This window comes from Rhineura floridana, chromosome 8 (assembly GCF_030035675.1).
Source record: "Rhineura floridana isolate rRhiFlo1 chromosome 8, rRhiFlo1.hap2, whole genome shotgun sequence".
Lineage (NCBI taxonomy): Eukaryota > Metazoa > Chordata > Lepidosauria > Squamata > Rhineuridae > Rhineura > Rhineura floridana.
In genome coordinates, this window is record NC_084487.1 from 112917463 (window position 1) to 112935934 (window position 18472).

General features: G+C 42.4%; 1 protein-coding gene across 24 annotated transcripts in view; it reads right to left on the bottom strand.

Annotated features, from left to right (window-relative positions):
* Positions 1-18472, bottom strand: part of MAGI2 (membrane associated guanylate kinase, WW and PDZ domain containing 2) — a 1014264-nt gene that overhangs the window by 97873 nt on the left and 897919 nt on the right. For all 24 annotated transcript variants that reach the window (XM_061582129.1, XM_061582109.1, XM_061582110.1 and 21 more), the window contains one exon: positions 7646-7838. In XM_061582129.1, the coding sequence (XP_061438113.1) occupies positions 7646-7838 (193 nt within the window). The remainder of the gene's footprint in view (positions 1-7645; positions 7839-18472) is intronic.

Below are 18472 nucleotides of genomic sequence, written 5' to 3' on the forward strand. Positions count from 1 at the left end.
GGACTTAGTCCTCAGTGGGGACCGGGACCTGGTGCAAGATGTAAGTGTTGTTGAACCGATTGGGAGCAGTGACCATAGTGCTATTAAATTAAACATACATGTAAATGGCCAATTGCCAAGAAAATCCAACATGGTCACATTTGACTTCAAAAGAGGAAACTTCACAAAAATAAGGGGATTGGTAAAAAGAAAGCTGAAAAACAAAGTCCAGAGGGTCACATCACTTGAAAATGCTTGGAAGTTGTTTAAAAACACTATATTAGAAGCTCAACTGGAGTGCATACCGCAGATCAAAAAAGGTACCGCCAGGGCCAAGAAGATGCCAGCATGGTTAACGAGCAAAGTCAAGGAAGCTCTTAGAGGCAAAAAGTCTTCCTTCAGAAAATGGAAGTCTTGTCCGAATGAAGAAAATAAAAAGGAACACAAACTCTGGCAAAAGAAATGCAAGAAGACAATAAGGGATGCTAAAAAAGAATTTGAGGAGCACATTGCTAAGAACATAAAAACCAACAACAAAAAATTCTATAAATACATTCAAAGCAGGAGACCATCTAGGGAGGCGATTGGACCCTTGGATGATAAGGGAGTCAAAGGTGTACTAAAGAACATTAAGGAGATTGCAGAGAAGCTAAATGAATTCCTTGCATCTGTCTTCACAGTGGAAGATATAGGGCAGATCCCTGAACCTGAACTAACATTTGCAGGAAGGGATTCTGAGGAACTGAGACAAATAGTGGTAACGAGAGAGGAAGTTCTAGGCTTAATGGACAATATAAAAACTGACAAATCACCGGGCCCGGATGGCATCCACCCGAGAGTTCTCAAAGAACTCAAAGGTGAAATTGCTGATCTGCTAACTAAAATATGTAACTTGTCCCTCGGGTCCTCCTCCGTGCCTGAGGACTCGAAAGTGGCAAATGTAATGCCAATATTCAAAAAGGGATCCAGAGCGGATCCTGGAAATTACAGGCCAGTTAGCTTAACTTCTGTCCCTGGAAAACTGGTAGAAAGTATTATTAAAGCTAGATTAACTAAGCACACAGAAGAACAAGTTTTACTGAAGCAGAGCCAGCATGGCTTCTGCAAGGGAAAGTCCTGTCTCAGTAACCTATTCGAATTATTTGAGAGTGTCAACAAGCATATAGATAGAGGTGATCCAGTGGACATAGTGTACTTAGACTTTTATTTTATTTTACTTTTATCTTTATTTACTGTTACCGAAGGAGAAGGCCTGCCTGTCGGCGTACCAGAGGGAGCTATGTGTAAATCAGAGGGGGTTAGTGTGGAGGGGTGGGGGGCCACAATATTGAAAGGCTAGGTGGCAGATTCTGTAGGGGCGTGGGTAGCAGGCCAAGCCGGCATCGGGGAACTAGGGATAGATGCTTAATATCCATCCCTTGTTCCGGGCCTGTTTACTACCAGAAGATAACTGGGGGAAGCAGAACTCCATCCAATCTTCGATTGCTGTTGTGTAACGCCAGGTCTGTGGTACAGAAAACATCACTCATCCAGGATATGATCCTGGATGAGGACGCAGACCTGGTATGTATTATGGAGACATGGCTGGATGAGGCCTCAGCTTCTATACTTGAGGCCATGTGTCCAGCCGGTTTCCGATATGCACAGCAGCCGAGGATTGGGAGGCGGGGAGGGGGAGTGGCAGTTATCTACCGGGAATCTTTGTGTTTCGCCAGACCCCCTCTCCACGAGACCAAGTTTGTTGATTGCATGTACTGGAGGTTGGGCCCAAAGGGCAGTTTAGGGATTCTGCTTGTGTACCGCCCACCCCGCTGCGCAGCAGAATCCCTGACTGAGGTGCTCGAGGTAGTCTCGGCTGTGCGGTTGCTCTCCCCCAATCTTGTGGCGATGGGGGATTTCAACGTACATGCCGAGGCTGTCCTCACAGGAGCCCCTTGGGATTTCATGGAAACCATGACTTCCTGGGATCTGCACCTTAGTAATATAGGGCCTACCCATGTAGCCGGTCATGCTCTCAACCTTGTGTTTGTCTCGGGAGGGGAGGATAGTGCTCTGAAAATGGGAGTGAATTCTTCTAACCCCGTGTCATGGTCAGATCACTATCTGGTGAATATAGATCTCTCGATGCCGCACGCCCTCCGCAGGGGACAAGGACCTATTAGAATGGTCCGCCCCAGACGCCTGATGGAGCCCAAAGGATTCCTGAATGCGCTGGGGGATATGGAGCTGACTGAAGGTCGCCCGGTCGAATCCCTGGTGATGGAGTGGAATAAGGAGATCGCCAGGGTGGTGGACCGGGTGGCTCCGAAACGTCCTCTCCCCCTGAACAGAACTCAGACAGCACCTTGGTATACACCACGGCTGCGGGGTCTGAGACAGGAGGTGAGACGACTTGAGCGCCGGTGGCGGAAATCTTGCACTGAAGACGATCGGACACGGGTTAGAGCAGCAATAGCTGCCTACCAGGTGGCAACAAAGGCAGCAAAGGAAAATGTCTTTGCTGCCTCTATTGCGTCGGCAGAGTGTTGTCCCAGGAGATTGTTCCAAGTGGTCCGAAGCCTGGTCGGTCCAGTTGCTCAGGAACCCATGGAACATTCTAAAATCTCCTGTGATACTTTTGCTAAACACTTTGCCGATAAAATCGAACGTCTGAAGAGCACGCTTCCGCTCGCCGTGGAGACAGGAAGTGGGCCAGAGTCGGCCAGTTGCATTCCGGTCTGTTGGGATCGGTTTCAGCCTCTTCTCTCTGAGGAAGTGGACAAGGTGCTCTGTACTGTGAAGACGACCACCTGTCTGGTTGATCCTTGCCCATCATGGTTCATCATGAGCTGTAAAGAGAGACTGGGCAAAGGGATCAAGGCGGTGGTGAATGCATCCTTGCAAGAGGGTGCAATGCCATCAGCCCTCAAGGAAGTGGTAATAAAGCCCATCTTAAAAAAACCGTCCTTGGATCCCCAAGAGTTAAACAACTTTCGCCCAGTCTCTAATTTACCATTCTTGGGCAAGGTGATTGAGAGGGTGGTGGCTGCGCAATTACAGACACACTTGGATTTAGATCCATACCAATCGGGTTTTAGGACTGGTCATGGTACGGAAACAGCCTTGGTCGCTCTGGTAGATGATATGCGGAGGGCATTGGATAGGGGTGAATACACCTTCCTTGTCCTCCTGGACCTCTCAGCGGCTTTCGATACGTTGACCACGGTATCCTTTTAAACCGCCTAGAGGGATTAGGAATAGGAGGCACTGTCTTGCAGTGGTTCCGTTCCTATCTCTCGGATAGGCAGCAACGGGTGGCATTGGGAGATGAGGTTTCAGACCCTTGGCCTCTTCATTGTGGAGTGCCACAAGGTTCTATCCTCTCTCCCATGCTATTCAACATCTATGTGAAACCGCTGGGCGCAATCATCAGGAGTTTTGGGTTGCAGTGCCATCAGTACGCAGATGACACTCAGCTCTATCTCTCCTTTAAGTCCTCACCGGAGTTGGCTGTGAATACCATGTCCAAGTGCCTAGAATCCGTAAGTGGATGGATGGGAGAGAATAGGCTGAAGCTGAACCCCAACAAGACTGAGGTATTACTTGTGGGAGATAAAAGGAGATTAGGAATTACTGACCTGATGCTTGATGGGGTAAGTTTACCCCTGAAGGACCAGGTCCGCAGTCTTGGGGTCATACTTGACTCCCAGCTATCCATGGAGGCTCAGATTACAGCAGTGAGCCGGGCAGCTTGGTATCAATTACATCTGATACGGAGACTGTGTCCCTATCTTCCTGTTCACCTGCTCCCTCAGGTGATACATGCCCTGGTCTCCTCTCGCTTAGACTACTGCAATGTGCTCTACGTGGGGTTACCCTTGAAAACGGTCCGGAAATTACAGCTGGTACAGAACGCGGTGGCACGCTTGATTATGCATAGCCGTCGCTGGGATCATATCACCCCAGTGTTATTAGAGCTTCACTGGCTACCAGTTGTCTACCGGGCCCAATTCAAGGTGTTGGTGTTGACCTTTAAAACCCTATACGGTTTCAGCCCAGTATATCTGAAGGAACGCCTCCAGAATCACCGATTGTGCCGCCTGACGAGATCAGCCTCGCAAGACCTTCTCTTGGTCCCACCGGTGAGAACAGCTAGGCTGGTACGGACCAGAGAGAGGGCATTCTCTGTTGTGGCCCCCACCCTCTGGAACTCTCTCCCTTTCGATCTCAGACATGCTCCCTCCCTGTCCAGCTATCGCTGAGCCTTGAAGACCTGGCTGTTCAGGCAGGCCTACAAGATTGGGACAGATTAACTTATGTTACAATTGAATTAATGAATGGTTTTTTAGCTTAAAATTTGATTATGTTGATGTATATGTATTGTTTTTATTCTTCTTGTTCGTCGCCTAGAGTATCCCTAACCCGGACAGATAGGCGGCTGAAAAATAAAATTTATTATTATTATTATTAGACTTTCAAAAAGCGTTTGACAAGGTACCTCACCAAAGACTTCTGAGGAAACTTAGCAGTCATGGAGAGGTCCTCTTGTGGATAAGGAATTGGTTAAGAAGCAGAAAGCAGAGAGTAGGAATAAATGGACAGTTCTCCCAATGGAGGGCTGTAGAAAGTGGAGTCCCTCAAGGATCGGTATTGGGACCTGTACTTTTCAACTTGTTCATTAATGACCTAGAATTAGGAGTGAGCAGTGAAGTAGCCAAGTTTGCTGACGACACTAATTTGTTCAGGGTTGTTAAAACAAAAAGGGATTGCGAAGAGCTCCAAAAAGACCTCTCCAAACTGAGTGAATGGGCGGAAAAATGGCAAATGCACTTCAATATAAACAAGTGTAAAATTATGCATACTGGAGCAAAAAATCTGAATTTCACATATACGCTCATGGGGTCTGAACTGGCGGTGACCGACCAGGAGAGAGACCTCGGGGTTATAGTGGACAGCACGATGAAAATGTCGACCCAGTGTGAGGCAGCTGTGAAAAAGGCAGATTCCATGCTAGCGATAATTAGGAAAGGTATTGAAAATAAAACAGCCGATATCATAATGCTGTTGTAGAAATCTATGGTGCGGCTGCATTTGGAATACTGTGTACAGTTCTGGTTGCCTCATCTCAAAAAGGATATTATAGAGTTGGAAAAGGTTCAGAAAAGGGCAACCAGAATGATCAAGGGGATGGAGCGGCTCCCTTATGAGGAAAGGTTGCAGCATTTGGGGCTTTTTAGTTTAGAGAAAAGGCGGGTCAGAGGAGACATGATAGAAGTGTATAAAATTATGCATGGCATTGAGAAAGTGGATAGAGAAAAGTTCTTCTCCCTCTCTCATAATACTAGAACTCGTGGACATTCAAAGAAGCTGAATGTTGAAAGATTCAGGACAGACAAAAGGAAGTACTTCTTTACTCAGCGCATAGTCAAACTATGGAATTTGCTCCCACAAGACACAGTAATGGCCACCAGCTTGGATGGCTTTAAAAGAAGATTAGACAAATTCATGGAGGACAGGGCTATCAATGGCTACTAGCCGTGATAGCTGTGCTCTGCCACCCTAGTCAGAGGCAGCATGCTGAAAACCAGTTGCTGGAAGCCTCAGGAGGGGAGAGTGTTCTTGCACTCGGGTCCTGCTTGCGGGCTTCCCCCAGGCACCTGGTTGGCCACTGTGAGAACAGGATGCTGGACTAGATGGGCCACTGGCCTGATCCAGCAGGCTCTTCTTATGTTCTTATGTTCATGTCCATTAATTGATGATACTCCTGCCCATTACTCATTGCCCAAGTAAATGAATAAAGAAAATTATATTCATGTCCATTACACATTGTCAATGGGGGCAGCCATCTTTTTTCCACACCATGTCATGGCAACAACACAACATCATCGTATAGTTTTGTTCATAGGAAGGGGTATATTCACCCAGTCATTTTCAAAGCATGTAGCAGCTAGGCGGGATTGGAGCCAAACCACTTAGCACTTTAAAGTGTGTGTGTTTTAAAAAAATAACAACCCTTGCCCATCTCATTTAATTTTAGTCAAAGATCTCTTCCCATTGTTTCCCTCCCCCTCCACAATCCTTCCACCACCCCTCCTTCAGGGAAGGATTTTTACTCCCCGTCCCTTCTAAATGTGCTGAAAATGTTTGATAGATAGTCTCTTCAAATTCTTAAGATTGGCTCCTCTCATAGAATATATGATTGAGATTTACTGCCAAAAAGAATATTCAGCTACAAGTTCCAGACAGGAATAATTTTCTTTAACTAAAAGTTCCAGACATGCAATCAGCAGCAAGGACCAACAAGAAATAAAAGTGGTCAGCCTCACAAGCAGAATCATAACTAATTTCCTCAAGGGATTAACCATCAAGTGCTGTGTGTGTTACCTTGGCTAATGGCCATTTTCCTAGGGTTTGGGGAGCTGCATTGCGTTGCACCAGGCTGGAGAGAATTTCTCTGACTCCAGGGGTCTATAATGGGCAACAGAAGAGCATCAGTCTCCTTACTGGAACGACTGCAGTAGAGTTGATAAAGGGACATGGGACTGTGCCAAAAAGGAAGATGACACTACGAAGAATGAAATGGGGTTGGTAGATGAGGCTTTTGACCAGCTAAAATGTGTTGGAATGGAAGGCAAAGGCTGCCAAGGGAAATAGGGGGAAGAAAGGGAATGGGAAGTAGACAGAAGGGGTTTAAAGACATGTATGTTTATTCTAACTGCTGAATACATTGGCCTAGTGACAAATGTATCCTAGATATTGCCTCATTTTCCAACACTAAAAAATGTAAAATGTAAATGTGTCAGACCAATTTTTGAAAACACAAGGAACAGCTTGGTATGCTTAGCAGAGAGCAGGATTGGCTACAGCTCCCAGTTGACTGTAGTCTCTGTGTAGTTTGCAAAATGGCCTACACACTGTAGACTTTGAGATATCAAACACAAATCCATACATGGAACATAGCAAAGAAATGAACAAACTAATATAAAGACTCACCAGGTGAAAACTGTGACTTAAGGCTTGGTTTTGGGTTAGATATTTAGAAAAACAAAACTGCTCTGATGACTCCTTAAGTGTCTAAGACTGAAATAATCCTATGAATATGGTTTCGATTTCAGTATAATGCTGACTGGTTAAAAGAGACAAGGTGCCTGTCTCCTGTCTAGCTGTTGTTGTTTAGTTTGTGCTAAAAGGGTTTACTTTTATATTATCCTCCTACTGAATGGGTATGAGCTGAAAACTCATGAAATCACTCCTTGCCCCTGAAACTTTGCAGCCTTGATGCTTATTTCATTTGCCTGCACTCCATTGGTCACACCCTGGACGTTAACAAGACACATGAGTTAGCAAGAGGACGGCATGTGTGGTGGTGGTGGTGGTGGTGATGATGATGATGATGGGGAGAACATACAGCCAATATACAATGGAATTTGAACGCAGTAACCCATGACTACTACAGTTCTATGTCAGTTTTATTTTCCTAATCTCTATAAAACAGGCAAAATACTTTACCATTTGCGTCAGAAACATTGCAAGGGAAAGCTGAAATGCAAACATTTTCTGTCTTCTTTTAAAAGCAATATTTCTTTGAATGTTAGTTTTTCTCCCGACAGAATTTTTTACGTATGATTTGTTTTTAGTTGTATCTCAGTTCTTAACAATCATTGGGTCTCCTTTCTTTTTAACATACCTGTGGGTAGCACCTTTCTTCTCACAGTTAGATTCACTTGCCCATTTCGAGCTGCATTATGCATGAGATCAATCACGTATCGGTGGGTTTTGCCAGCCACTGGAATTCCATCTACATAGACCAACTCATCACCAGGATGTAGACGGCCATCCCTGTCTGCTGAGCCCATGGCAATTACTGCTCCAATTAAAATCTAAGTAATGGAACAAAACATAAATCCAAATTAGAAGGCACACACAAAAATATCCCATTTCTGCAGATGAGTAAGCAGAACTTGCCTCTTCTCTGTTCCAGTGTCCAAGATACTGCTGCTGGAATGCCAACCTTCACATAAGCCAATGAGAAATGTCCCTGACCATTTGCAATAACTGTAGCAATTAGTAGTAATTAAAGTTATAGTTTTTCCTAAAGAGTAATGAGATTAATAACCCAAACAGCCATGAATATTATAAGATCACAGTGCTGGCTCAGTTCTTCTTGGAAGATACACTCCTTTTTTAAAAAAATATAAATGATCGTGAAATTAAGAAAACTAGAATAATTAAGGACATTGCAGGTACACGGGTTTCAGGGAAAGGCTACATGTTTGGCTTTTAAAAGGGATTAATAACATCTAAAGTTTAGTATTTCTGCATCATGCCCCTCTCCAGAGACATACAATTTTTTGGTGTTGTAGTTTAATGGGGAGTTGGTGGGTCAATGTAGAAATTATTGAATACACTCTGTGATGAGACAATTATAATGGCTTGATCCTGACCACTTTGCATATCGCTTGGCATTTTAATGCAATAATAGATTTCTCGTTGTACAGTGTTGATTGGGGATTTGTGCTATCAAAGACATGGCTGGTCCCTGTAGAGGGGAAATGAATGTTTTGAAAAGTGCTTTGAAATCCTTTGGTATTTTGTTTACTTTTAGAACTAATTGACACAATACATTCTGGCTCTTCTCTTTCACATTCAGGCTTGAGTGATCATTATAATGTGGGAGCTGGGAATGCAAGGAGTCAAGCTACAATATCCTGTGATTTCATTACATGAACTTAACATAATAGCATCTTGGAAGGTACTACTTTCATGAGAGAGAAGAAATGTAATGTACAAATCAGTCTCTTAGTGCTGAGAACCACCATGCACTACTGGAGATGTGAAGGTCCGAAACTCCCCCCCATTTCCCCCCAATTGTTTTGGGGAACCTCCCCCCAAAAGAGGGGGAATATCCCTCCCACCTTTTCTGGTTTTCTCCTGGACCTTCACATCTCTATGCACCACACAATCATTCACTTCTAGAAGTCACAACTGAACATGTGACCAAACTCCATTGAAAAGCACTGTGTGCATGATGCTCAAAACAATCAGTTACATCTAGAAAGTCATAAATGAACATGTGAATGAACTCCACTGAAAAGCACTGTGTGCAAGACAATATAAAAGTTCTGCATGTGGCGTTTGCTTTATGATGTCTCATTCATACATGCGAGTTGCCATTTGATACAGGAGATACCAGGTAATGAACAGGTATGTATGAACTGGCCCTAAAGGTGACACACTTTTTATCTTGTTATTCCTAAAGGTGACTGCAACAGCAAATGTTTACTGTGAGTAGCTTTCAGCGATTGAAGAAACATCACTTACTCAGTCTGCATATCAAATAAGATATGAATATATCCCAGAATATGAATAATATTTTCCAGTGGAGTTAGTTATTAAGTGAAGTCATTGAGTGATGAGACACTGAAAGAGGCACATGTATGGGCAAATCAACCATTATAAAGATATACGAGTAGACACATGCTTAGCATGGGGTGAACTAATATGTTGCAGTGATGTTAAGCTTCTTCACAGACAAATATGCTGCCACTACCATTGAGGATCAGAATGCTTACTTAAAATTAGCTGAAAATAAAACATATTTATATATTTCCATCCTACAAATGTTACTTTATGAAAAAGTGGTTTCAGTTCAATTGTACACCCCTAGGCAATCTCTACATAAAGCAATAACATTGTTTTTTATTATTTATACTATAAAATATAACAAGAAATACAACTAAACAGAAACAAAAAACCCTACCCACCCCAGTCACTATTCGTATTGATGATGCTTCACATTTGTAATACTACAGGATCATACAGGTAGGTATATGTGTAAAGGTAAGTAACAATACATTTAGGTGATAAGTATAAAATTATAGAGCCAGATTAACACAAAAAGTGAATAGTCTGGAGTGACTGATCATGAAAGCCAAATATCATCCGTTGCTGTAGAGAGCTGATAGTGTAGAGCATGTTGTGTAGTGTAATCTATAAACCTCCACCATATGGACATAAACGTTTCTGGTTTTGCATTGCCTCGTAGGAACAGAAGATGCAACGTTATATTGTCCAGGATTGCAACCATCCAGATGTTCCTGTACCAAACCTGCACGTCCAGATCCTCCAGAAGTTTCCAGTGCTGCAGTACTGAGATTCTTGCCATTACCTGTTGTTCCTTCACTTGCACGCATCCGCCTCCCCAAAGTCATTTTTTTTAAAGAACAGAAAGATTTCATATCTTTCCTCCCATGTTGAAAAATTCAATATTCAGGTTTGAAAAATAAAACCACAAAGATAAAAAAGAAAGAAATGAAGGCTTTCCTTTTTGTGAGGACAGAGAGGAAGAACTAAAGAATGCTTCCTCAGCATGTCTCAGGCCTTACTTGATAGAAAAGTTAAGCAAATAGTGGGGGTAGAGTTTGTCCGAACCAGTTTGCACATGTCATTTAATTTCTCTTTTTTTCCTTGCTGTGTGAGTACAAAACTTTGTGTTATTTCAAATCATGCAACCATTCTCCTTCTGAAATTGCAACCTTAGATTTTATGGTTTCCTCTTAAAATTATGTGGAATCGGTGCAATTACAGCCACATGCAAGCATTTGGGCATCATTACAACAAGTGTGCTAAAAAGAAATAGTATAAGAAATCCACAAAGGGCCAGATCAGGCATAATTTATTACAGCAATAATGAGACTTGTGCCTATGCATTGCATCTTTCCTTTCCCCCTACTTTTTTTTGGTGTGCAGTGATTAAATACTTCTGGGATTGATCAAATCGTCATTTTATATTTTGGTTTGTAAATAGATTAAATTGCTTTTTCTGGGTTTGGATATAACAGGAAATTGGAATTTTAAAAGCCATAATAAAGTGCCAAACCCAGGTCTGTGAGGGGAGGAGTAGGGTGAGTATGGAGCACACAGCTCCTTCTTGGTCTAATAAGATTGTTGTTGTTGTTGTTGTTATTATTATTATTATTTAGATTTACATCCCACCCTTTCTCCCAGTAGGAGCCCAGGGCAGCAAACAAAAGTACTAAAAACACTAAAACATCTTAGTGTTTCCGGATTGTGCTAGTTTGGGTGCAGCGCTTTTGCCAAATTCTTACTAGTTTCCATTTATTATTTTATTTATTAAATTAATGTCCCGCCCCTCCTCACAGAAGGAGCCCAAGGTGGCAAACAAAACATTAAAAACACTAAAACATCTTAAAAACATACATTAAAACATATTAAAACAATGTGTATTCCTCTTCAGGTGAGGCTGTCAATGTGCTGAACCATTACCTGGCCTCGATAATGGACTGGATGAGAGCTAACAAACTGAGGCTCAATCCAGACAAGACTGAGATGCTGTTGGTACGCGGTTTCTCTGATCAGACGGTGGATATATACCCTGTCCTGGACGGGGTTACACTCCCCCTAAAGGAGCGGGTTCGTAGTCTGGGAGTTCTTTTAGATCCTTCCCTGTCACTGGAGGCTCAAGTAGCCTTGGTGGCATGGAATGCATTCTACCATCTTCGGTTGGTAGCCCAGCTACGTCCCTATCTGAGCAGGGAGGACCTCACATCAGTGGTACATGCTCTGGTAACCTCGCGATTGGATTACTGCAATGCGCTCTACGTAGGGCTGCCTCTGAAGACAGTTCGGAAGCTACAGCTTGTGCAAAACGCGGCTGCCAGATTGATAACGAGGACCAAGCGGTCCGAACACATAACACCTCTTCTGGCCCGCTTGCACTGGCTTCCAATTTGCTTCCAAGCCAGATTCAAAGTGCTGGTTTTGACCTATAAAGCCTTATATGGCGCGGGACCACAATACCTGTTGGAACGCCTCTCCCAATATGAACCTGCCCGTATACTGCGCTCGACATCGAAGGCCCTCCTCCGAGCTCCGACCCACAGAGAAGCTCGGAGGGTGGTAACAAGAACTAGGGCCTTCTCAGTGGTGGCCCCCGAACTGTGGAACAGTCTCCCCGATGAGGTGCGCTTGGCGCTGACGCTGCTGTCTTTTTGGTGCCAGGTTAAAACCTTCCTCTTTTCTAGGGCTTTTAATTTAACTTAATTCAGTTTTTTTTTCCAATTAATTTTTATTCAGATTTTCAAAACCAAAACAATACAAAAAAAACCCACAAATCAATACAATAAAAAAAGAAAAAAAAAGAATAAAAACTATTGACTTCCGATTTGTCGTAGTTCAGCTATAAGTCTATAATATATAACAAGCCTGTCTCTTAATAGATTATAAAATCACCTTCCTCCAGCGGTTTTCTTAGTTGGTATCAGATCTCATTAACATCATATCATTTTATTCTTCCACAAAAAGTCAAAGAGAAGTTTCCAATCCTTGAGATATATGTCCATCAATTTTTTTCTAGATAAACATGTCAATTAATCCAACTCATCAAGTCTATTAAGTCCAGTAATTTCAAATCGCTCTTCTTCCATTATCTGTGTTGGTTCCATCTTCCATCTTTACGCACCCAATAATCTTGCTGTCATAGTCATATAATAAGAGTCTGATAGGAATTTCCTTTATCACAGATATTTCCTTGCCATCAATTCCGAACGTATCACTGAAATATTGTTGCAAAGCCGCATCTCTGTTCCTCTTTTTTACAGAATACACTAGCACATCTCTTGAATGTTTTTCCATTGACACAAAACAGGAATTAATTCTGTTAACTTTCTCCATTTCAAGTTCCATCAAATCCTTCCAGTCCAGGAATTTTTTCAAACCAATAATATCTTTATCTCCAATCTCTTCATCAATTCCTTCAGGGACAGCGCTGAGTTCCAAACCATAATATTTGTCTCCAGGATCCATCACAGCCAGGAAATCCAAATCTTTTTCCAAGTCCATATTTAATCCAATCTCCATAGTTTGAACCTTGCCTTTAATTTTTCTTTCATCCTTTTTTGGTTTTCCAGATCTATCTTTATTCTCCTTTCTCATAGAATCCTGAATTTCTTTCAGCTCCTGTCTCATTTCGTCAAATTCAATTCTCAACGCTTGTCTATTATTTCTCAGTTCTTGTTTTATTGAGTTAATCCCATTCATTATTTTCTGAAACATATCTAAAGATAAAGTCCCTTATTGTACATCCATGATCTTCTTAATTGTCATTCTTAAAACCAAAGGAACAAAACTCCTTCAATTTTCAATGTCCCAAGCAAAGAGCAGTTTATTTCTTTATCCAGTTACAAAGGAGTTAATCTTTCAAACCAACTGATGTCACACTCTAGACAGTACGGATTTCCTTATCTCTTATATGCCCAGAAGTGCAAAAACAGCTTTAGTTCCCAGCATCCAAACAACTAGTTGCAGAAAGAATGAGCAGATTCGTCAAAAAAAAAAAAAAAAGACCGGAAAAAATAGTCCCAGACATATATTACACAGAAGTCTTATAAATCAAAAAATTACCCAGTCAGAAACCCCTCATCCGTTGTAGTCTTTATAATGCTGATTTATATGCCAGTTTTTTGCAATAAAAAAAGATAGGCTATTTTTATTTTCTTCCCCCTTAGATCCGTGAGTAAAAGAGAAGGTTTTGACTCACCCAGGTTTTCTTAATTCCTGGTTCCTTGACAAATCTCTTTAACTGTATAGATAACAAAATAATGAGCATAGACAGGAGGATGTTTGCCTGTTAATCCGTTTTTCTTTAAGAAAAAAAAAACGGCTCACTTATTCAGCTGAGCTAGTTAGAAATCCTAGCTCCGTCCGAGTTGCTGGAAGACCTTCTTTCACAGACAATTCTAATGAATTCCAGTCTCCAACAAACACAACAAAGCTGTGTGGGAAATCTCACGTTTCTTCCTTATCCGGAAGAAATTATCCCCAGTCAAAAAAGCCCTTTTGACTGGATTTAAAACTGAAAAAGTTTCATCCAAGACAGGAGCCCGTCTCAGAGGCAGCACAGGCGGAGGGATCCTCCTGGGAAGTCAACTTAATTCAGTTTTAAAGTGTGTTGTAATTGTTTTTAGATCTTTCATTCTCTGTACTTTTGCTGTATGGTATTATTGGATTTTATTGTATATATTTGTATTGCTTGTTGTTCACCGCCCAGAGAGCTATGCTAGTGGGGCGGTATAAAAATTTAATAAAATAAATAAATAAAACATATTATGACAAAACATCTTTTTAAAAAAGCTTTAAAAACATTTCCAACTCAGATGCAGAATGGGATAAGGCCTCTACTTTAAAGGCTTGTTGAAAGAGGAAGGTCTTCAGTAGGTGCCAGAAAGATAACACCGATGGCGCCTGTCTAATATTTAAGGGGAGGGAATTCCAAAGGGTAGATGCCACTACACTAAAGGTCCATTTCCTACGCCGTGCAGAATGGACCTCCTGATAATATGGTATCCACAGGAGGCCCTCACCTGCAGAGTGCAGTGATCGACTGGGAATATAAGGGATAAGATGGTCTTTCAGGTATCCTGATCCTGACCTGTATAGAGCTTTGTACACCAAAACTAGAACCTTGAACTTCACCCAGTAGCTAATAGGTAGCCATATCTGTATATCTGGACTGAGCCAGAGTGTCTAGGTCAGGGGTAGTCAAAGGGGTACTCTCCAGATGTTGCTGGACTACAACTTCCATTATCTCTCATCATTGGTCTAGGTTGGAGCGGGGAACCCTTTTCAACCAGAGGGTCACATTCCCTTGTGGGCAACCTTTGGAAGGGCATAAGCCAGTAGTGGGGAGGACCAGAGACAAAAGTGGGCAGAGTATTGGATGTAACTCTTACCTTTGTACAATAGGCTACATTCTGGCCATGCAAAGGCCAGAGGTTAATATCTTTCTACCCAGGCAAGGAAGATGCATCATCACAGTTCAAGTACACATTCCAGCCGGGCAAAACAATTCAAGGAGGATGTTGAGCAGGGCTGGTAAGATTGTAGCCTTGGGAAGATTCCCAAGAGCCAGAAAGAAAGAGGCCACATTTAGGGCCTGGGCCTGAGGTTTCCTATCCTGGTCTAGATGAATGGATGTAACGGTAGAAGTCACCAAATGCTCTGATCATGAAGGAGGGAGGCAGCACTCCCCTGCAAGATGTGGTACTGGACTGCACTTTCTTCTGTGATTTTTGATAGCAGATATCACATTAACAACAAAATCTTGTCCAGCACTTGTTACAGTAAAATATTTGCTTGCTTGTTTGCTTGCTTGCCTGTGAAATAACATTTCACAATTTCAATAACTAAGTTTACATGTGTTCTTGGTTACAGAAGCCAAATACCTTTATACTGTAGATTTCCTATGTCATGGATACAGCATTGTTCTATTAAAACCAACTGGACTTTGCCAATTGACTTCAGTGGGAGACGGAGTTCACTCCATGTTGGTTACCTATCTTTCAATCACATGGTCTTCACTGAGGCCTGCTGCAGTGCAATTTTGATCCACATTTGAAAAATAAGATGCTTGATAGTGAATCAGACCATTGCCCTTCCTGCCTCAGTGCTGTCTATAATGATGGGAAGAGGCTCCCTTGGATTTAAGATGGGTGTCTTTACCAGTTCAGCTTGGAGATGCCAGGAACTGAAACTGGAATCTCTGGCATGCAAATATGTGCTCTACCATAGAGCTAAGGCTCTCCTCCAAGCACTGAAAATCTAAGTGTACACATTATATCTTTTGGTAAAGTTTACCCTATTGTAGACGCAACTTCTTTCCGGATTGTGCTAGTTTGGCTGCAGTGCTTTTGTAAAATTCTTACTAGTTTCCATTTATTATTTTATTATTTTTTAAATTAAATTTATATTCCACCTTTCCTCCCATAAGGAGCCCAAGATGGCAAAAAACACTAAAAAATCATAAAAACATATTTAAAAACATTAAAACAAAACATCTTTTTTTAAAAAAGCTTTAAAAACATCTTAAAAAGCAATTCCAACACAGATGCAGACTGGGATAAGGTCTCTACTTAGAAGGCTTGTTGAAAGAAGAAGGTCTTCAGTAGGCACTGAAAAGATAACACTAATGGTGGATGTCCAATATTTAAGGGGAGGGAATTCCAAAGGGTAGATGACACAACACAAAAGTTCCACTTCCTATGTTGTGCCAAACCGATGTCCTGATATGATATCTGTAGGAGGCCCTCACCTGCAGAGCACAGTGATCGACTGGGTATATAAGGGATTGCCACCCTGGGATCCTTACTGGGAGGAAGGAAAGGATATAAATAAATAAGACAATCTTTCAGGTATCCTGGTCCGAAGGTATATAGGGCTTTGTACACCAAAACCAGAACCTTGAACTTAGCCCGATAGGAACTAGGCAGCCAGTGCAATTATTTCAGCAGCGGGGTGACATGTTGGCAATACCTTGCCCCAGTGAGCAGTCGTGCCACCACATCTTGCACAAGCTGCAGCTTTCAGACCAACCTCAACAGCAGCCCCACATAGAGTGCATTACAGTAATCCAGCCTGGAGGTTACCAGTGTGTGGACAACAGCGGTATCCCAATCCAGAAATGGCCACAGCTGTCTTACCAGCCAAAGCTGGTAAAAGGCACTCCTAGCCACTGAGGTAACCTGGGCCTCTAGCGACAAAGATGGTTCCAGGAGCATCCCCAGACTATGGACCTGCTCATTCAGAGGGAGCACAATCCCATCCAAAGCAGGCAGCTGACCAGTTATCCAAACTTGGGAACTACCAACCCACAGCATCTCCATCTTGCTAGGATTCAGACTCAGTTTATTTGTCCTCATCAAGCCCACTACTGAGTCCAGGCACTGGTCTAGGGCTTGCATGGCCTCTTCTGATTTAGATGTTACAGAGAAATTGAACTGGGTATCATCAGCGTACTACTGACACCTCACCCCAAATCTCCTGATAACCACTCCCAACAGCTTCATAAAGATGTTAAACAGCATGGGGGACAAGATGGTACCCTGCAGCACTCCATAGCACAACTGCCAGGAGACCAAAAGACAATCACCCAATGCTGAAATGACCCTGTAGATAGGATCGGAATCAATGTAAAACAGTGCCACTGATATGTATCTCACCAAATTGGCTCAGAAGGATATCATGGTCAATGGTACCAAAAGCCACCGAGAGATCAAGTAATAATAACATGAACGCACTCCCCCTGTCCTTCTCCCGATAAAGGTCATCCATCAGGGATACCAAGGCCGATTCAGTCCCATAACCAGGCCTGAACCCAGATTGAATGGGTCAAGATAATCTGTTTCATCCAAGAGTACTTGCAATTGCTGCACCACAACCCTCTCAATTACCTTCCCTAAAAAAGGGGCATTTGCAACCAGTCAGTAATTATCACAAACCAATGGGTTGAGGGGGGCTTTTTCAGAAGTAATTGGATCACTGCCTCTTTCAGGGAGACTGGGACCACTCCTTCCCACAAAGACACATTGACCATACCCTGGATCCACTTATTCATACCCCTTCAGCAACCTTCAATAAGCCAAGAAGGACAAGGGTTGAGAGGACATATTGCTGGTCACATAGTCACAAACACCTTGTCCACATCATCAGACTGTATCAACTGAAACTGTTCCCTAGAAGTTGCAGCAGATGTTGCACTGGACACCTCACTGGGGACTACCGTAGATGTGGATGGGGCATCAAGATTGCTATGGAGGTGAGCAACTTTACCCTCAAAGTGCCTTGCAAACAATTCATAGTGGGCCTCTGAAATGTTTAAAACTCCATTTCCTAGAGTTGAACAGACCCCTGACAACACAAAAAAGCTGCATGGGATGGCTACTTGATGATGCATTGGAAGCAGAGAAGTGGGCCTCCTTCGCCACCCTCACCGCCACACAGTAGGCACAGTTATGATGTTTTATTCATGCCTGATCAGCCTCACAACACTTCTTTCACCACTTGTGCTCTAGCTGTCTTCTAGCCTGTTTCATTGCCCTTAGTTCAGTGGTGTACCAAGGTGCAGACTGGGCTCCACAATGCCGGAGAGGGCGCTCAGTTTCTAGTGAATTATTTATAGCTCAGATGTATCAAGTTGATCTAGCAGTCATATGGCAAATTTTAATGTGTAGATATGACTGATAAAAACAGCACCAATGTTCCAGTCTATGTAAATGTTTCCTATAAAGGCCAGTATTTATCAACACTCTTGTCACAAATCATGAGAATACAACACTGTAACATGAGCATTATTCTAAAATTAGTGCAAACATATTTGATTGTTATGGTTATGTAAGACTGATATAACTCTGTCAAATTTTTTTTGTCTGAAGCAATTGTATGGTTGTAAAACTGGCTTGCATGTACAGCAGGTTTGTGAGTAAAACAACACAACACACACATTATGAACTCCTTCTCAGCTTTCTAGACAAAATTGGATCTACCATCACCTCTTTAAGATGATGATTATTTATTACAATTTCATTTGTGAGGAACCTACTACAAAAGAGTCTTGAGGCTACTTACAATACAAAAATACACTGCAATATGAAATATACAAATGCAGTAAAACAACATCACAGCAATACAAAATATACAAAAGAATTAAAAACACTAACAA